Here is a 21,185-nt window from a genome sequence, read left to right as displayed (position 1 = left end):
CAATGAGGTAGAATCATCTATCAGCTGCCTCTTGCACACCCCCACTGGGGATGTGCCCGCAACCAAGGTACATGCCCTTGACTGGAATCGAACCTGGGACCCTTGAGTCTGCAGGCCAGTGTGACAAATTGTTAAGCACATATGGTTGGTTACTTAATACAGGTACTCTGTATATATTCATGTGTGGACAAATTCTTTTTGGAGAGATTGGCCTCTTAGTATTTGGTTCCTGGTAGCTAACCTAGCCTTGAATTTGTCTTTTGAATAGGCAGTCTGCTTCTTGGGAGGTTGTGGGCCTCTGAACTGCAGGGAAGGAATCCCTGAGCCAAGCCTTTCAGCTCTGTTACTTTTTCTTCTCAGGGCTGGTTGGTGATGGGGGAGGGGGAGTGTCCTTTTCACAGCCCCTCCCTCCTTGCTTTTGTCTGCAAGGAAGGACCCCACCCCTTTCCCCCAAGGCCCAAGCTTTGTCCTCTCTGCTGGGGCCCTCATCTGCATCACAAAGTGGCCGTCTGTCCCTGTCTGGGTCTGAAGCGAAGTGTCTCCCTTTCTCAGACTAAAAGCTGGGAGCGGGGTGAGGTAAAGGGGGGGGGGGGCAAGGAGTGAACTTTCTACAGCTGTGAGGCTGCAGGGGGATGGGATAGGAGAGAGCTTACTCCTTTTGCCTTCCCTAGTTTGGGGATGAGGGAGAGCTTGGGGGCTTTCCTGTTTTCCCAAAGCCTCCTTGGAGTGGAGGGTGCCTGGTGCCTAAGGCTGTCTAGTCTGTAGTCCTATTTCTGGGGAAAAGAAGGCTTTGAGGCTAGAGTGTTTATCTCATCCCCCATCAGTTCTACCTAGCCCAGCTCTAGGGATGTCTCTTTTCAGGGCTCCAAACTGTTATTCCACCTGGGGGAGACTTAGGAGGTGAATGGAAAGTAAGAACTTGGGGAGGGGAAGGGTGTTTTATACCAGATGCATCTACCAGGGTACATGTTTGTCTGTGCAGGATTTATAATTGTTTCTGAGCAATTTGCAGGTGTTTGTGTGTTGCGTGTTCTTTGTGGTGAGTCTGCAGATCAGTTTGTTCATTCATTTACTATCTGTATGTTGAACACCTCCCGTGTGCCAGGCTTTCACGAAGGAGATTCAGCAGTGACCAGGGCAGATGGTCCCTGCCTTTGAAGAACTTTCAATAGGGTAGTGAGGGGTATGTGTGTAAAGATTTTGTCTAGGTCTGAGTGTTTGGATGTGTATGACTAGAATGTGACACATTATGTTTGTGTGTCTGTCTATGCCTTGTGTGTAATATCTGTTCACCTCTTTTTGGGGGTAAGTGGCCAGGTGCTAGTAGTTAGCTTTCACTTCCCCATGTAGCTGAGCCCTAAAGGCCTTTTGTCCCCAGGCTGGGCCTGCATTTCCAGTCTGCATTGTGGGACTGGGCTTGACTAGTGGTTAGGAGGAGACTGCAGTTTAACTCTGGGAAGCATGCCCCTCCCTTGAATGGTTCTGACCTCTTCCTGACCCCCCAGATGAGGATATGCCCCTCCCCCTTTTTATTATTCCTTCCCCCCCCCCCCCACACACACACACAAACACCCATAGACGACTGAAAGCAGAGCTCTAGTGATGGGAGGCACTGGACTGGCTTATTCATCTCATCTCCCACCTGAGCTGGTCCTCTACCAGCCAGGACAATAGCAACTCTAGACAAAGGCTTCTCTCAGGCTGTTTTTCCTTCCCTTCCCCCTCAAGTTAGAAAATAAAACTAGAGGCAGCAATCATGCTTGTGGCCAGAGAGGAGAAAGTAGTGGCCTTGCCCTAGCCCTTTTCCCAGGGCCCTATCTGTCTTGAAATTGATCCCTCCTGCTACTCTCTGGGCTCTCTATATGGAAGGAGCTGTGAACCGTGGAGACAATTTTGTATTCTCCTTCCCAGAGCCAGTATCTCTCCCTTCTTCAGCATTCTAATGGCTGCTTCTCTTTCCCAAGGCTTCTACTCTAGCTTCAATCTCCTTTATGCAGCCTGTCTTCATTCCCTAGCTTTTTCTTTTTTTGAACTTTTTTCTTCATTATTTCCCCAGTTGCAGCCTTGCTTCTTACCCAAGCTCCTAACTCTAGCCTTCCTTCCTTCTTCCTTGGCTCCCAATTCAGGCCTTTTTCTGCTAACCTCTGGTTTAGTCTGGTTTCTTGGCCAGCTCCCAAGTTCAGCCTCTCTCCTTTCCTTAGTTTCCAAACTCTATCCTTTTAGCCCTTTCTCCTTTTCTGCCTCCAGCCTTAGCCATTTAGTTGCCTTAATCATTTCACAAACGAACACTGCCCCAACCCCCAACTTGGCCTTTTAAAAAATGTTCCTCCTGCCTACAGAGGAACATTAAGATGATGCTGTTGCCGAAACCGGTTTGGCTCAGTGGATAGAACATCGGCCTGCGGACTGAAAGGTCCCGGGTTCGATTCCGGTCAAGGGCATGTACCTTGGTTGCGGGCACATCCCCAGTGGAAGGTGTGCAGGGGGCAGCTGATCTGATTCTCTCTCATCGATGTTTCTGACTCTCTATCTCTCTCTCTTCCCCTCTGTGAAAAATCAATAAAATAAAAATAAATAAATAAAAAAGATGATGCTGTTTTGTCTTTGGGATGGTGATGAATGAAGTGAGCACCTGCTCCAGAGAATAGGGCATTCTTTATCTGTTAGATACCTGGTGGAGGAATGTGTATTAATCTTATTGAAGGAAGGATTTTGTTACCAGGAGCCAGATTTATCCCCTCTACTTAACATGCAATAGGAACTTAAGGGTAGTTTTCCTAATTGGAGAGAACTTTAAAAAAAAAATAGCCTGTGATGTCTGAGCTCATGGAAACCCTCAGTTGACTTGGGTAGGCAGGAAAGGAGCCCCTTGTACTCTCCGGCTTCTGTTTTAGGGGACCTTGTGCCTTCTCTTGATAGGAGTGTAAGGAGATGACCAGACTTAACCCTTACTAACTTTTTTGTCTTGTAGCTGCAGGCGCATACCTGCCCCCTCTGCAGCAGGTGTTCCAGGCACCCCGAAGGCCTGGCATTGGCACAGTGGGGAAACCAATCAAGCTCCTGGCCAATTACTTTGAGGTGGACATCCCTAAGATTGATGTCTACCACTATGAGGTGGATATTAAACCAGATAAGTGTCCTCGCAGAGTCAACCGGTAAGTGATGCACATCTTTGACACCAAATACAGGAGGTTTTTTTTGTTGTTGTTTGTTTGTTTTTAAATATATTGATTTTTTTTACAGAGAGGAAGGGAGAGATATAGAGAGCTAGAAATGTCGATGAGAGAGAAACATCCACCAGCTGCCTCTTGCACACCCCCTACTGGGAATGTGCCCGCAACCCTGGTACATGCCCTTGACCGGAATCGAACCTGGGACCTTTCAGTCCGCAGGCCGATGAGCCAAACCGGTTTCAGCCAAATACAGGAGTTTTTACTTTTCTGAGTCTCAAAACCTCGAAAGAGGATCCAGAGATGTAAACAAACTACTAAAGGGTGTTATTACCAAATCTAACATGAAAGCTTTTGAGGGGAAGATTTCAAGTAAGGAAAATATCATTTGATTTGGCAATTAGGATTTAATTAATACCTTTTGTCAGAGCAGTTTTATTAAAGTAGTTGGGCTAGTAATCTGTAGTGAATTAAGGAATATATGAAAGGTAATATGGTAGGGATGATGACCAGAAAACTTTCCCCAGATAGGTTAGCATTGAAACTTAGGGAGAGAAGGAATATGTTGGCTAGAGTAGATTATAGGGGTCAAGTACAGTGCCTAGCCTAGTTCATTTCAATGTTTGTTGAAATGAATGAAAGAAAAGTTTTTAAGAATGAGACATGGATATGTTTATAAACTGTAGGGAAGGAGCTAGTGGAGGAGAGGTTAAAGGTACATGATAGAGAGGGGAGGAATGAGTGGGATGTCCTTGCTAAGGCAGGAGGATATTATAGGATACATAGTTGGAGGGATTATCCTTAGAGAGAAGAAGCAATATTTCTTTTTAAATTACATTTTATTAATATTTGAAAATTATATACTTACAATGTAAATAAATTTAAAATATTACAAAAAGAGTAGCAGTGAAAGATTTTTCTTATTGCCCTCAGCTCCCGTGTCCTAGTCCTTTCCCCTAGAGGCATTTATTGTTACCATTTTTTTAGTATGATTATTACCATTCTTGAATATGCTTCCAGATATTTTTGTTTGTATATACAAGCATATATGTATGTAGAACATACACATATGTATATAATATAGAATCCTATATACCTTGTTCTACACCTTGTTTTTTTCCTACTAAATAATATATTTTGGAAAATAATACATTCCAGTACATGCATATCTGCCTCATTCTTTTGCTCAATAGGTATTTCATTGAATGTGATGTTATTATAACTTAGTAACTTTATTGAACATTTAGGCTGAGTAAACTTTTTTTTTTTTTTTTTTTTTTTTTATATATATATATTTTATTGATTTTGTACAGAGAGGAAGGGAGAGAGATAGAGAGTTAGAAACACCGATGAGAGAGAGTCATCGATCAGCTGCCTCTTGCACACCCCCCACCGGGGATATGCCCGCAACCAAGGTACATGCCCTTGACCGGAATCGAACCCGGGCCCTTCAGTCCCCAAGCCGACGCTCTATCCATTGAGCCAAACCGGTCTCGGCAAGGCTGAGTAAACTTTTGCTACAAAAATGAAACTGTATTGAATATTATTAAATATATATACATTTTCCACTTAAGTATGAGCGTGTGTATAGGATAAATTCCTAGGAGTGGATTTGCTGGCATAGACCATTTAAAAATTCTGAGACAATGCTAGTTTTTTTTTAAAGTAAGCTGTAACAACATTTACTTCCTTTGACAAGGTATTAAGAGTGCCTCTTGCCCTATCTGACTTGGCTCAGTGGATAGAGTGTTGGCCAGTGGACTGAAGGGTCCCAGGTTTGATTCCAGTTAGGGCACATGCCCAAGTTGCAGGTTCAATCCCTAGTGTGGGGCATGTAGGAGGCAGCCAATCAATTATTCTCTCTCATCATTGATGTTTCTCTTCCTCTCCCTTCCTCTCTGAAATAATTTTTTTTAAGTGCCTCTTCCCCATATCTGCACCAATCTAATATATTGTATTTTTTATCTTTGACATTTTGATTAGTAGAAATTATACTTAAATTTAATTTTTTTATTACTTTTCTATTTTTTATATAATTTTTTTATTTTACTGATTTTTTTACAGAGAGAAAGAGAGTGTGATAGAATTAGAAATATTAATGAGAGAGAAACATCAATCAGCTGCCTCCTGCACACCCCCTACTGGCGATGTGCCTGCAACCAAGATACATGCCCTTGAATGAAATCAAACCTGGGACCCTTCAGTCCACAGGCCAATACTCTATCCACTGAGCCAGACCAGTTAGGGTTACTATAGAATTTTAATTCATATTAAAAATATTTATCTCATAAGTTCATTCAGGGTTTGGCTTTCTTGTTTTTTTTTTAATTCTCACCCAAGGAGTTAGGATATTTTTCCATTGAATTTTAGAGAGAGTGAAAGAGAAGGGGAAGGGAGGAAAAAGAGAAAGGGATAGAGAGAGACAAACATCAATTGGCTGCCTCCTGCTTACACCCTCAACCAGGGCTGAGGATTGAACCTGCAACTGAGGTATGTGCCCCTGACAAGGAATTGAAGAACCTGCAACCCTTCGGTCTTCAGGCCTATTTTCTAACCACCAGGGTTTGGCTTTTTTTAAAAAAAAATTTTTTTCTTTCTAAAATATATTTTTATTGATTTCAGGGAGGAAGGGAGGAGAGAGAGATAGAAACATTAATGATGAGACTCATTGCTTGGCTGCCCCCTACTAGGAATTGAGCCAGCAACCCAGGCTTGTGCCCTTGACCAGAATCAAACCTGGAACCCTTCAGTCTGAAGGCTTCATTCTATCCATTGAACCAAACCAGCCAGGGCCTGACCTGGAATTGAACTGTGATCCTCTGGTTCATAGGTTGATGTTCAAGTACTGAGCAACACCAGCCGAGATGGCTTCTTTTTTTTTTTAATGAGGTAACATCAATTAACAATAACATAAGTTTCAGGTTTACAACTTTGTAATTTGGTGTTAGTATATGCTAGTGGGTACTCACCACCAAAAGCCTTGTTTTCATCCATGACCATATGTTTGATCTCTTTATCCATTTCACTCTTCTCCCAACCCTTCTCTCTGGTAACTACCAATATGTTGTCTGAATCTATGAATTTGGTTTTGTTTGTTCATTTGTTACTTTTTGATTTATATTCTATGTATGAGTGAAATCATAAGGTTTTTATATTTTTTCTTCTGACTTATTTCACTTAGCATAATACTCTCAGGATCCCTCCATATTCTCGCAAAGGGCAATATTTCATCTTTTTATGGTTGAGTAGTATCCCATTACATGTCTATATGTATATACATCACACCTCCTTTATATATTCATTCATTGATAGACACTAAATGTTTTTTTTTTTTTTAATTTTGGCTGCTGTAAATAATGCTGCAGTATACATAAGGTACATAGATTTTTAAAATTAGTTTTCATATTTTTGGATAAGTATCCATAAGAGGAATTGCTGGATCATATGGTAGTTCTTAATTTTTTGAGAAACCTCCATAATTTAGTGGCTGTATTGATTTATAATTCCCTTTTCTATACATCTTGCCAACACTTGCAATTATTTCCTTTTTGAAAATAGCCATTCTAATAGGTATGTGCTAATTGATGTCCCATGATTTTGATTTGCATTCCCCTAATAATTTTTTGGGGGGTTATTTATTTATTTACTTTTAACTTCTTTATTGATTTAAGTATCACATATTTGTCCTCATCCCCTCATTTCCATCCCAAACCCCTCCCCACATATGTCTCCACCCTTATGTTGTCCGTGACCACTGATTAGGCTTATTTGCCCCCTAATAATTATTGATGTTGAACATTTTTTCATGTGCCTATTGGTCATTTGTATGTTTTCCTTTGAAACATGACTATTCAGATCCTCTGTCCATTTTTAAATTCAGTTTGTTTTTTTGTTGTTGAGTTTTATAAATTTTTTATATATTTTGGATGTTAACCCCTTATTGGGAATATCATTTGTAAATATCTAATCCCATTTAGTTGGTTTCTTTTTTTAAAATATATTTTATTGATTTTTACAGAGAGGAAGAGAGAGGGATAGAGAGTTAGAAACATCGATGAGAGAGAATCATCAATCAGCTGCCTCTTGCACACCCCCTACTGGGGATGTGCCCAAAACCCAGGTACATGCCCCAGGCCGGAATCGAACCCGGGACCTTTCAGTCCGCAGGCCGAAGATCTATCCATTGAGCCAAACCTGTTTTGGCGGTTTCTTTTTTGTTTCATTGATGGTTTCCTTTGCTGTGCTGAAGCTTTTTAGTTTGATATAGTCCAATTTGTTTATTTTTGTTTCTCTTGCCTTTGAAGTGAAAAAGACCACTAAGACCAATTTTCAGAAGCTTACTGCCTATATTTTCTTGATGTATTTTATTGTTTCAGGTTGTAAATTCAAGTCTTTGATCCGTTTTTAGTTAATTTTGGTGTACAGTGTAAGATAATTGTCCAGTTTCATTCTTTTGCATAATAATATCCAGTTTTCTCAACACCATTTATTGAAGAGACTTTTTCCATTGTATAATCTTGGCTTCTTTGTTTTAAATTAGTTGTTCATTGTATGTGGGAGTTTATTTCTGGGCTCTCAATTCCGTTCCATTGATGTGTGTCTGTTTTTCTGTATTTTGGTCTAATGAGTAAAGTTTAACATATTTTTCAGATGTTTAAAAATCATATATGGAAAGATGTTTCAAATCTGAGGAAAGAAAATGAAGAGCCTTGCATATATAAATATGATTGTATGCCTGGGAACTTGGTGGAGGGGACTTTGCATACTATGGTTTACTATAATTGTTCAGACTTATAAAGTTGCTTCTTTTTTTTTTAGTCTTTATTGTTGAGAATATTACAGATGTCTCCCTTACTCCCTCCATTGCCCTCCTCCACCCAGATCCTGCTGCTCCTAGGCCTTCACTACCCTATAGTATGTGTCCATGGTTAATGCATATTTACATATAAATTCTTTGGTTAATATCTTCCCACCCCGCCTCACTTCCCTCTGAGATTTATCATTCTGTTCCATGTTTCCATTCCTCTGGTTCTATTTTATTCATCAGTTTATTTTGATTTTTTTAGATTCAATTTTTTATAAATATGTATTGCCATTTTGTTATTCATATTTTTTATCTTTTCTTCTTAAAGAAGATCCTCCAATATTTCATAATACTGGTTTGGTGGTGATAAACTCCTTTAGCTTTTTCTTGTTGGTGAAATTCTTTATCTGACCTTCAGTTTTTTTAAATTATTTTTAAAAATACATTTTATTAATTTCAGAGAGGAAGGGAATGGGTAGGGGAGAGAGAAACATCAGTGATGAGAGAGAATCATTGATTGGCTGCCTCCTGCACACCCCCTACTGGGGATTGAGCCTGCAACTGGGTATTTTTCCCTTTATCTGAATCAAACCCAGGACTCTTCAGTCTATACAGGCTGATGCTCTATCCACTGAGCCAAACCAGCTAGGACATGACCTTCAATTCTTCTTCTTCTTTTTTTTTTTTTTTTTAATATATTTTATTGATTTTTTTTTTTTTTTTTTTGCCCCCTTCCCATTCATACCTTCCCTCCCCAGAGTTTTATGTCCATTGGTTGTACTTATATGCATGTACACAAGTCCTTCGGTTGATCTATTATCTCCCCCAGATCTTCCTTCCCTCCCCACTGTAATTTGACAGTCTGCCTGTTGCTTTACTATGACCTTCTTGATAGCTTTGTTGGATAGAATAACTTTAGTTGTAGGTCCTTGCTTTTTATCATTTTCAATCTCAATATGGTTTCTTCTTTAATTCTTTAGTTGTAGGGCTTCCATTAGGCTAGATTTCAGGTGGTTCTGAATGATGGTTGTTCTGTATTTTAGTTGTAATGTTGATGTTGTGGGAGGATGCGAGTACCTTGTTTACCACCATCTTCTAGGGTTGCTTTTTGTTAGGAGATAGAAATAGGTTCTGGTGTTAGGAGGTAGTTGAGAAGTTTTGACATAGTCTGTGAGGAATGGAAGTAATTAGGACATGAAACGATTGTTGGGTAGCACTGAAGTCTAACTAGTTACAGTTGCTTCCAATATACATTTTGAATGTTTTTATCCAGTACTACTCAAAAGGTTTCGTTTAGAAAGTGAAGATGTCAAATGGTTGGGTTGGTTGGATTTTGAAGGATAGATGGATACTCTGGTATCTAGGTGGCTGAGTGTAGAAAGTGAAATCTAGAAAGAGATGACAATAGGTGGTGGGACCGAGGGGCTTCAGAGATAGAGGAGATGAGGTTCTTCTCCCAATTTTTATTCTTTTCCCAATTTAGATCTCTTTCCCACCCATATATTTTTATTATCAGTTTCAGAATTGGAGGAGCCTCAATTCTATTCCTGATTCTGGATAGACCCTAAGATAAAGCCTTTCTCCCCTTAGCCTTCCTCTCTGTTAAGAAGGCATTCACTCTTTTAGGTCCTTTAGGATCTTAGTGAAGTAAAGACCAGAAGCATCACCTGGGAGCATGTTAGAAATGTAGAACTTTAGGCTTTGCTCTAGACCTACTGAGTTAGAATCCGCATTTTAATCAGAATCTGCATTTTAATAAGATCTCCAGATGATTTGTGTGTACATTGAAGTTTGAAAAGCACAGTGACAGAGCAGATGAGATTAAAGCTGCTAGGCCCTGGCTGGGTGGCTCAGTTGCTTGGAGCGTCGTCACATACACCAAAATGTTGGCGTTTGATACCTGGTCAGGGCACATACCTAGGTTGTGGGTTTGATCCCTGGTTGTGGAGCATGTGAAAGGTGGTCGATTGATGTTTATCTCTCTGACTTAGATGTTTCTCTCTCTCTCTCTCTCTCTCTCTCTTATCTCCCACCCCCAATAAAAACATGTTCTTGTGTGAGAATGGAAAAAGAAAAGAGGAGCTGCTAGGAGAGGATGTAGTAGATGGGACATTCCCTGAACTTTTAATTGCTTCTAAAAGCTTGAAGTGGTAGTCTCTCAGCTTCCACAGGCTGTTCCTATCCCCCACAGGGAAGTGGTGGAATACATGGTCCAGCATTTCAAGCCTCAGATCTTTGGTGATCGCAAGCCCGTGTATGATGGAAAGAAGAACATTTACACTGTCACAGCACTGCCCATTGGCAATGAACGGGTAAGGTGGGAGTCAGGCTAGATCTGAGTCACGGGGTCTGGGGTGGGGCAGAGCTCATGTAAGCCTGTTTCCAGTCTGGCAGTCCAGAGATCCCTTTCATTCTTTTGTTCTGAGAAAGTGTGTTCTAAGGTGAGGGATGGATAGGTGCTGATGTTTGTTTTGCTTACTATATGTCTATCCCTGTTATAGGCAGATTGAGAGTAGACTTAAAATAGATCTAGACCTTAAGGACTTTCTGCTAGGTGTGGTTGAGAGAGACAGAAGCACTGAACCCAGGAGAATGAGCCAAGGAGGCTGGAGACTTAAGTAGCTGCATTTACTGTGAAGTTTTCATTGTGAGCTTCTATCAGCTCAAGAGACATACTCTTAGCAAATACATGGGGTGGGAGACAATTGGGGCAGGGCAGGGAATGTTGGACTGTGAGAAAGCATTGATAATCCTTCTCCCCTTTCTCTCTATTGAAGGTTGACTTTGAGGTGACAATCCCCGGGGAAGGAAAGGATCGAATATTCAAGGTCTCCATCAAGTGGCTAGCCATTGTGAGCTGGCGCATGCTGCATGAGGCGCTGGTCAGTGGCCAGATCCCTGTTCCCCTGGAGTCTGTGCAAGCCCTTGATGTAGCCATGAGACATCTGGCATCCATGAGGTACTGGGTGTAGTTAGTATCCGGACGACTAGTGGTGTCAGAATTGCTATGGGGGGTGGAGGGGGATGAGCACATATTAATGTCCTATAGTGTTCTTTTCAAACAAAATATTCTTTGAAACCGTATCATATACCAAGCAAGTGTGTATATACATTTAGATGGGTTAAATCATTGGTCCTATCCCTTTTAGATACCTTTGAGCTGCACCCCATCTGTCCCTGTGGGGCAGAGAAAGGGTAGAGACTTCACAAGGTCAGTTACACAACTAGTAAAGGATCAGAGCTGGAATTAAAGCCCTGGTGTCCTGCCTTCCAGGCCAGGGCTCCTCCGTGCCCAGGATGCCTCACAGGGTGGGGGCCTGTGCCCGAGGGACCAGTTCTCTGCCTGTCCCTGCCAGGTACACCCCTGTGGGCCGCTCCTTCTTCTCACCGCCTGAGGGCTACTACCACCCGCTGGGGGGTGGGCGCGAGGTCTGGTTCGGCTTTCACCAGTCTGTGCGCCCTGCCATGTGGAAGATGATGCTCAACATTGATGGTGAGTGGGGAGAGCTATGGAGCCAGGGGCACCCTGAGTCTATTGACCACACTCCCAGCCTTATCCCTCCCAGCTCTGCAACCACACTCCTCTGGCCCTGGTACCCCTCCCCCATCCCATAACCCTGTAAGGAAGAGGGTGTAAAGAGCAGTACTTCCATTTATTACGGAAGACAGAACCTGAGCTGAGCTATACCTACTCTGTCCTCACAGTCTCAGCCACTGCCTTCTACAAGGCACAGCCGGTGATTGAGTTCATGTGTGAGGTGCTGGACATCAGGAACATAGATGAGCAGCCCAAGCCGCTCACGGACTCTCAGCGTGTGCGCTTTACCAAGGAGATCAAGGGTGAGGACCGAAGCAGGAAGGGAAGAGAAACAGCCTTACTTTCTCTTTAGCCCTAAAAGAAAATCCCCTGGGGATATGTTAAGGGGAGAGGCCAAGCCTGGGAACATGAGCAACCCATTTCAATCCTGACAAGCAGTGTGTATATTCTAGGCCTGAAGGTAGAAGTGACCCACTGTGGACAGATGAAGAGGAAATACCGTGTGTGTAATGTTACACGCCGTCCTGCCAGCCATCAGACGTAAGTTGACAGGGCTGCTAAGCCATACCATTAGTGGAAGAGGGCAGATATTTCAACACACTCTTCACTCCCTCCCGTTCCACATTGACCTTGTGAATAAATCTTGGACTAGCCCTGTTTTTGAATAAGCTGTGGGTATTTGTCACCCTCTCCCAACCTTCCCAGATTCATTGATACTCTCCCTACCATTTGTGCCTTCTTGGTTTCCACCTTTCCTCCATCAGCCTTTACATAGATCAAGCATCTTCCTCTGACTCCTCTATCAGTTTGTAAATGTTAGCATCTCTTTCAACTTATATTTCCTCCTGAAAAAGAAAGCTCCTGGGCTAGACCTTGGGAAAGCTCTCACTGATTTCATCTACCTTCTTGACCTCATACTGTACTGGACTATGAGCACCTACTGTGTGTCAGGCTTTATACCCAACATTAGAAATAAAGAATAAGGTCAGGTCCTGTTGGTTGTGGAACTTGCCACTCAAATCTTTTGGAACCCTGTATTGCCTGCTTTCGAGTAGGAGTACTCTAAAGAGACTGGATAGGATACAGCCAAGTCTGGGGCTTTCATGGTTGTAGGTCTGGAGAGGTGGGAATCAGTCCTGAGCTCTTGACACCTTTTTTTTTTAAATATATTTTATTGATTTTTTACAGAGAGGAGGAGAGAGAGATAGAGAGTCAGAAACATCAATGAGAGAGAAACATCGACCAGCTGCCTCCTGTACACCCGCTACCGGGGATGTGCCCGCAACCAATGTACATGCCCTTGACTGGAATTGAACCCAGCACTTTTCAATCTTCAGACTGATGCTCTACCACTGAGCCAAACCGGTTTTGGCTTGACACCTCCTTTCTTTCCTCCAAACAGGTTTCCCTTGCAGTTGGAGAGTGGACAAACTGTGGAGTGTACAGTGGCACAGTATTTCAAGCAGAAATATAACCTTCAGCTCAAGTATCCCCACCTGCCCTGCTTGCAAGTTGGCCAGGAACAAAAGCATACCTACCTGCCCCTAGAGGTGAGGCTGCCAAGTAATGGTTGGACAGGGAAACAAGCATTGTATCTGCACATTGATCATCAGAGATCTACTTTCCATTTGTAATCTCTCATCTTCATTTTGAAGTTTGGGAAATTGACATTCTGAGAGACATGAGGTAATTATGTGAAATATAGGCCTCATTCTTACCTGCTAAATTGTTTTCTTATTTCCAGTCCTGCTTTCATGTGTTTTTAGGGCTGCCAGGCAGAGGTAAAAGCTGTATTTACTGTCTAATAAGTGATTAGTTTGTTCAGGGCAGAGATTTCAAATATCCACATTCATGTTCTCTTAATTTCTCTTTCCCTGTCTTCTGAAGTTCAGGATGTGAAAAAATCTAGAGATACAAGTGTACCTTATTTTATAGAAAATGAAGATGAATGTTATCCACTAGTATAACATGAATCCTATTTTCCTAATGATCAATGTGTTCTTTTTAAAAAAGTTTTAGACCAAGATTTGTTATATTTTTACGTTTCAACAGGTGTTTAAAATTCTGCAATTAAAGACAGTAGTAATATTTCTTAAGTTATAGAATACAAATATAGAACTATCGGGTTGCATTTGGTTAGACAGACACCAGACAAAATGTCTAATGAGAAACTACTGCTGACTGCTTCATTGTCTACCAGTGTTTCCCAAACTTTTGACATATGTGTACCCCTTCTATAATTTTCGTAACGCTGAGTACCCCTCGTACTCATGAGAACATAGATTTAGGCGCAGCTAAGCACGGTGCAGTGCATATCCCCACCAAACTCCGATGCAATGTGTACCCCCACCAAACTCTTCCCGTACCCCTGGGGGTACACGTACCACACTTTGGGAAACACTGGTCCAGTGCTACTCAAAGTGTGGTCAGTAGACCAACAACATGGGTACTATACAGGAGCTCATTTGAAATACAGATTCCCAGGTACCACCAGACCTATTGAATCTGAATCTGTCTTTTAACAGAATCCAAAGAGGATTCATATGAACATTAAAGTTGGAAAAGTACTAATGTAGGCTATTGTTTCAGTTTGTTCCAGCAGCAGGAGCCAAATAGGACCAAAGCTCAAGCCTTCTATGACCTTCTGGGATTTTAGAGCTAACTAGAGGGAATTGGGCTGAAAAAAGAAGAGATCCCAAAACCCAAGAACTTTGACTTAGTTAATAGGTAGTGGTGCACAGAAAGTGGGATGAAGGCACTATTTTCTCTGAGATATAAACAGAAGTCTTTAGGGATGATCTCAGCAAAGTATATGGGCTTTAGATAATATCTACTACCAGTTGAGATTTGTTAGCAAATTGACATTACTTCTGTTGTTTTGTTTTGTTTGTAAATCCTCACCTGAGGATATGTTTATTGATGAGAGAGAGGGAGTAAAGAGAGAAACATTTCTCAGTTGTCTCCCATATACCCCAAACCAGGGATAAAACCTGCAGCGTAGGTATGTGCCTTGACCTGAAATCACACCCACAACCTTTTTGGTGTATGAGACGATGCTCCAACTTACTGAGCCACCCAGCTGGGCAATATTACTTCTGTTTAAACAATACTTTCCAAGGTGAATAATTTATATAATGGCTTATATTTTGATTTTTATTATTGTTTATTTAACAAATATTTTTGGGGCCTCTACTATGTGTCATAACTCTTTTAGGTGCCAGAATGTAGAGGTTAATAAGACAAGGTCCCTGCTGTCATGGAGCTTACATTCTAGAAGCAGGAGATAGATAATAATTGGTAAATAAGATAGTTTCAGATAGTGGTAAGTGCTATAAGAATTATAAAACAGATTAAGGGAATAGAAGTACAGGTGGAGGAGTTTGGAGAGCCACTTTAGTTATTGTGGTCAGGGAAGGCCTCTTTTAGGAGATATTTGATCTGAGTCCCAAGTTATGAGATAGAGTCAACCTTGTAACAACGTGAAGAAAGAGCCTTCCATACATTAGGTAAATAGCAAGTACAAAGGCTCTATCTAAAGCAGCAGAAAGCTTGGATCTTTTTAAGAGGTAGACAGAGGCCATAGTGGTTGGCATGCAATATATGAGGGAAAAAGTAGTAGGAGATGATTTTGGGGAGAGTTTCAGGGTCAAATCATGTAGGCTATATAGCATGGTGGAATTTTTTTTTTTTTAAAGAATAGTTTTCAAGATATAATTCACATACCATAAAATTTACTCTCTTAAAATGTACAAGTCAGTGGTTTTTTAGTATTTTCAGTTATGCAACTATCACCACTAACTGATACTAAAACATTTTCATCACCCCCCAGAAGAAAGTCCATAACAATTACAGCCACTATTCCTTCGCCTTCACACTTTCCCTTCCACCCCTAGTAATCACTAATCTATTCTGTCTCTGTGAATTTGTCTATTTTGGATCTTTCATATAAATCAAATTATAATACTAGAGGCCCAGTGCATGGATTTGTGCGGAGTGGGAGAAGGGAAGTCCCTCAGCCTGGCCAGCACTCTCTCGCAATCTGAGACCCCTGCCTGGCCTGTGGGGATCGGGTTGGCAGTCAGACATCCCCCAAGGGATGTAGCAGTGCGTCAATCAGCAGGAGCCTAAGCGAGGGCAGGTGCACAGTACCACTCGCACTCCTCCTGGCCTGCTTGCCACCATTGGAGAGCTGCTTTATTTACTACCTTACAAATCCAGTTTGTGCATATTGAGTTTTTTAGTGTTTAGTAGAGCTCTATACTGGGACCTTTGGTAAATAATAAGTTATCCTGCAATTTATTGAGTTTATAGTGTTCTGGAATGATACTCAGTCCTTTAAGTGCTTTATTTTACTTAATCTCCAAACAACCCTATGAGGTTGTTACTGTTCTCCCCATTTAACATACGAGACTGAGCCCAGATTTGGTGCTGGATCCTTAGCTCTTCTTCTTCTTCTTTTTAAAAAAAATATATTGTATTGATTTTTTACAGAGAGGAAGAGAGAGGGATAGAGAGTTAGAAACATCGATGAGAGAGAAACATGGATCAGCTGCCTCATTCACACCCCCTACTGGGGATGTGCCCACAACCAAGGTACATGCCCTTGGCCGGAATCGAACCTAAACCCTTCCCTCCACAATCCACTGAGCCAAACTGGTTTCAGCTCTTCGTTTTTGTTTGTTTGTTTGTTTGTTCTTTTAAATATACTTTTATTGATTTCAGAGAAGAAAGGAGAGAGGGGAAAAAAAACCACCAATGATGAGAGAGACTTATTGATTGGCTGCCTCCTACGGGCCTCCTACTGGGGATGGAGTCCACAATCTGGGCATATGCCCTGACTGGGAATTGAACCATAATGTCCAACTTCATAGGCCAACACTCATTCACTGAGCAATACCAGGTTGGATCCTTAGCTCTTAATCACATAATGGCTATTTTGTCTTTGGTATTGCACATGAATATTTTCCAACTTACCTGTATGCCCAAAGAATTTTGCATTCCTCTTCCCAAGGCTGACAGCCAAGCTCTCTTCTCTTACTGTGGGACTCAGTATAGGATGGGCTGAACTCAAGCCAGAACTAACTGTCTTCCTTGTTTCCTCAGGTCTGTAACATTGTGGCTGGGCAGCGCTGCATTAAGAAGCTGACTGACAATCAGACTTCGACCATGATAAAGGCTACAGCTAGGTCGGCCCCAGACAGACAGGAGGAGATCAGCCGCCTGGTCAGTGGGGCTGCAGAGAAACATGTGCTTAATTGCTCAATCAATGGGACCCCTGGTAGCATAGATGCTTTTCTGCCTTGGAAGGACTCTCGGGAGGACACACGTTTAGATTTGTTTTCTGGGACTTCATAGGGACTCTGCTCTTGCTTCTTGACCTTGTAGCTATTTTGTTTCCTATTTCTCTTTCCCTTTTATCTTACTTCCCTGTTACCTCTCCCACTTTCATCACCTTCCACTTTCCCTCCCCTTTTAGGGCTATTTCTCACCCTAAGGCTCAAAGAGAATAAGCTCCCCAGGGCATTCTACTTAGGACCCAGAGGGTGAGCATTATTGTCAAGCTGCTACTCTCCTGAGATCCCCTTCTTTTGTTTTATAGATGAAGAATGCCAGCTACAACCTAGATCCCTACATCCAGGAATTTGGGATCAAAGTGAAGGATGACATGACGGAGGTCACAGGACGAGTGCTGCCGGCGCCCATCTTGCAGTATGGCGGCCGGGTGAGCAGGGTCAGGGCCAGACAACATCTCTGGGGCATTTTGGGAGGAGGTTGGGTTGTATAGCCAGGGGCTTTTGTTCCCCTGCCCACCTGGCTTTACTGAGGCTCACCTGGGCGCCCCCTTTGCCTATCTCCAGAACCGAGCCATTGCCACGCCCAATCAGGGTGTCTGGGACATGCGAGGGAAACAGTTCTACAATGGGATTGAGATCAAAGTCTGGGCCATCGCCTGCTTCGCACCCCAAAAGCAGTGTCGAGAAGAGGTGCTCAAGTAAGGAGGGCTGGTGTATGGATAGAAGGGTGGGGAAAGGAACCTTCAATTGCCTACTTTCCCTTATCCCTATGAGGCCAAGATTTGATCTATAGTATGCTCTTGCTGGTTCTTGACTCTGCTTCTTTGTGCTATCTGTCTCAAACTTCTGCCTGTTCCTTTTCTACCAATCTGTGGTCAGAAGTTTTGGTAAGGAGCCCGATCTGCTCAGAGATGATTTCAAGGCATGATCCTCCTAAGACAGATCTGAATTTATTGTTGCAATTATTAACATGATAATAAATAATAGTAATGACTATAATGTTTATGCCAACATTTTATGTTTTTAATTTCATCTTCATAGTGAAATGATGGTATTTTCATTTTCAGGAAACTGAGGCTCAAAGAGATTAAGTAACTTGTACAAAGTTTGCATATTAAGAAAAGTGTCAGAATTCACATCAAATCAGATCTGAGGCTTCAAAGCTTACACTCCTAATTGGAAACAAAAAAGAGTAGCTTAATCATCTGATCCTCTGAGTTGTCCTCACCTGTGTATAAAATGTATTAGTCAGGTCCAAGTAACCTGAATTAGGTGAACATGAGCTGTAAAGATCTCTGCATGAATAGACAGCAATGACAAAAATGATACAGCGAAATGGTTTAAAGGAACAAGTTAGGGGAGTAACAGTCTTGAGTAGTGAATGAGTAAAGTGGAAGAAATAAATAACTTCCCCTGCCATCTCTTTTTAAAGGCAACTTTATTGGGATATATTTCAAATATCGCAAAAGTCACTCATTTAAAGTGAAAAATTTGGCCGAAACTGGTTTGGCTCAGTGGTGGAGTGTCGGTCTGCGGACTGAAAGGTCCCGGGTTCAATTCCGGTCAGGGGCATGTCCGTTGGTTGCGGGCACATCCCCAGTAGGGGGTGTGCAAGAGGCAGCTGGTCGGTGTTTCTCTCTCATTGACGTTACTAGCTCTCTATCTCTCTCCCTTCCTCTCTGTAAAAAAATAAATAAAAATATATAAAAAATAATAATAAAGTGAAAAATTTGGTATTTCCTGCAGTTTTTGAAGTGGTAGTTTCTTATTTCTATGGATTTGGGTTGGGGTCAGTGTACTCCGAGGCTGAGGAAGAGTTGGAATTGACCACTTTGGGCAGCTATGAGAATAATAGAGATATGTGCCCTGGTGGGATCAACTGACCTTGGGTTTTTCATAAAAATTTTTTACAGCATCCTCTGATGAATGTGGGGACTCCAGCTGCCCTGCTCTCCCTTCTCCTCCCTTTCCCCCCCTTTTCCTTCACAGGTACCCAACTACTACCAATACAATTGTAGATTCTTTTTAGCCCCATTTAAGCCAGGTTTCTTCTAACCTTGGCTTAGCATTGGAGGGCTGGCTGGTCCTTAGCAATATTAGAAAGGCTCCCAGCTCTCTGCCTTTAATGCCGTTGTGTCACCTTATTGATAACTATGTTCTTCATGTGCTTTTCTCTTATTCCCATGTCTTTTTCTTGTCCCATTATTTTGACAATCAGTCTATAGGGTCAACCCTTAGAATTTTTCTTTCAGTTAAAGAAGTCCTATACTTCAGCCATAAATCACTTTTAGCATAGGATTTCAAGACCTTCCCCATTTTAGACTTATAACATTTTTGCCCAGCAGCACTGAACATAATATCCCAAATCATCTGGCAGTAGAGAGAAGATTGGGACTATCACTTTTCTTGAAGTAAAGGCACACTATTAATGGAATCTACTAACATATTGATTATTTTAGTAGCTACATTGCAGTTATATATAATGGAAGAGAAATGGAAAAAATACTGTTAATAGCACCTCAGAGCCCTGGCTCTTATTTACATGAAAAAAATGGTTATGTTTTATTTCTTTATTCCTTGAAATATTAAAATATATACAGGATTATATGGCATACACCCATGTATTCATCATCCCAAGTTTTATCTTTTTAAAAAATATATATATTTTATTGATTTTTTTACAGAGAGAAAAGAAGAGAGATAGAGAGTTAGACACATAGATGAGAGAGAAAAATTAATCAGTTGCCTCCTGCATACCTCCTACTAGGGATGTGCTCGCAACCAAGGTACATGCCCTTGACCAGAATCAAACCTGGGACCTTTCAGTCTGCAGGCCCACGCTCTATCCACTGAGCCAAACCAGTTACAGGTATCTTTTTTTTTTTTTTTAAGTAGATAAAATATAAGTAAATTTTAGATTTCCTTTATATCCTCCAACCTGGTTCCATTCTTCCCTTCTGATGCAACTACTCTCATGAATTATTGTAATCTTTCTATCCAATTTATACATTTTAAATACCTATATGATATAAATGATTTTAAGTTTTACATAGCAGTATTATACAGTATTTATTTTTTTCTTTTAACTATGTGAAAAATACTTATTTTCTTACTATATAGGTTTTTTAATTGTATTGATATTTATACATTATATAATAACATTCTCTAAACGAGGGGTGGAGAATCTTTTTCTGCGAAGAGCCATTTGGAAATTTATAATCACAGTCCAGTCAGTTGATGTTTAGCAACTTAAAAATTAGCCCTCTTTGTTCAAATTACAATAAGGTTCCAACAGCCCTCGCCAGTGTGGCTCAGTTGATTGGGCATTGTCCTGTACACCGAAAGGTAGCTACTTAAAATTAGCAACTTAAAAAAATTAGCCTGCTATGTTTGGTCAAACACCTCATCCCTAATGCCTTGATAGAGCCACACCAAATTATTTTGCAGGCCTTATATGGCCCACCCCTGCTCTAAACAATTTGCTTTTTGCTCTATTTGTATATTATTACTTTTGATCTAAATGCAGGAGTCTTACAAATTAAATTTCCTGCCATTCATTTCAGTCTGTAATTATATTTATGTAGCTTAATTTTTGTTTTCATTGCTCCAGTCAACAAAAGAGAAACTTTGTTGAGGCCCCAGCATCACAGGGCTCAGGAAGAAGGCTGCCCTGTGGACCCAAGGAATTGGTAGAGGCGCCTTGTTTAACTTTCTTCTTCGAGCACAGGTTGTTGGTGTGACTGTACTTCTTCTTGGGGCAGTTGACAGCCCCAACGTGGGTGCAGTTGGGTATATAACACTTGGCGGCAGATCATCTTGTTGCAGTTTTACTTTTGTATGAGCTGGCAGAGGGCGGGTTTGATGATGCCACCCCTCATACTAAGCACCAAGTGCAGGGTGGACTCTTTCTGAATATTGCAGTCTGAGAGAGTGCTGCCATTCTCTAGCTGTTTGCCCACCAAAATTAGACGGGATGCCGTCTTTGTCTTGCATTTTAGCTTTGACATTCTCAATGGTGTCACTGGGCTCAACCTCTGGGGTTATGGACTTGCCAGTCAGGGTCTTCACAAAGAGCTGCATCTCGGCATCTGCTGGGGAGGCTGCTTTGCTGCCTTGTTCGTAGCTTAATTTTTTAAATCTATATTGCACATGTAACCTTTCTTCCAGCTTTGTCTTCCTTTCCCAGAGTAAAGCCCTAAAACCAAAGGAAAGAGGTTTGTTTAGTCTTTCTCAACCACAAAGAACAGGAGGAAAAGAGATAGCTCGTTTGTACTGAGCATCCTCCTATATTCCAATCACTATTAAAACCTTATTATGTATTTTTAAAAATGTATTTTAAATAGTGAAAGAAAATTAATTAGAAGGTGGCTGGTGGGGCG

The 21,185-nt window shown here is 41.5% G+C and overlaps 1 protein-coding gene and 1 pseudogene across 6 annotated transcripts in view; one reads left to right on the top strand and one right to left on the bottom strand.

Moving 5' to 3' along the window:
• The window catches only part of AGO1 (argonaute RISC component 1), a 50,827-nt gene that overhangs the window by 2,447 nt on the left and 27,195 nt on the right, over nucleotides 1-21,185 (top strand). For 4 of the 6 annotated variants that reach the window (XR_004989593.2, XR_004989592.2, XM_036447705.2 and 1 more), the window contains exons 2-11: nucleotides 2,972-3,155; nucleotides 10,166-10,286; nucleotides 10,752-10,933; nucleotides 11,331-11,467; nucleotides 11,680-11,814; nucleotides 11,965-12,052; nucleotides 12,915-13,062; nucleotides 16,616-16,735; nucleotides 17,112-17,243; nucleotides 17,371-17,504. Coding sequence is in view for 4 of the 6 variants with exons in the window: in XM_036447705.2 (XP_036303598.1) it covers nucleotides 2,972-3,155; nucleotides 10,166-10,286; nucleotides 10,752-10,933; nucleotides 11,331-11,467; nucleotides 11,680-11,814; nucleotides 11,965-12,052; nucleotides 12,915-13,062; nucleotides 16,616-16,735; nucleotides 17,112-17,243; nucleotides 17,371-17,504 (1,381 nt within the window). In the remaining 2 variants the exon portion in view is untranslated. Of the gene's footprint in view, nucleotides 1-2,971; nucleotides 3,156-10,165; nucleotides 10,287-10,751; nucleotides 10,934-11,248; nucleotides 11,468-11,679; nucleotides 11,815-11,964; nucleotides 12,053-12,914; nucleotides 13,063-16,615; nucleotides 16,736-17,111; nucleotides 17,244-17,370; nucleotides 17,505-21,185 lie in introns of those variants that run through there. The other 2 variants (XM_036447707.2, XM_036447709.2) reach the window with 2 other exon arrangements.
• LOC118724453 lies at nucleotides 20,408-21,005 on the bottom strand (annotated as a pseudogene).

Source organism: Pipistrellus kuhlii, unplaced genomic scaffold, assembly GCF_014108245.1.
Source record: "Pipistrellus kuhlii isolate mPipKuh1 unplaced genomic scaffold, mPipKuh1.p scaffold_m20_p_2, whole genome shotgun sequence".
NCBI classification, from domain to species: Eukaryota; Metazoa; Chordata; class Mammalia; order Chiroptera; family Vespertilionidae; genus Pipistrellus; species Pipistrellus kuhlii.
This window is presented reverse-complemented; position numbering and strand designations above follow the sequence as displayed.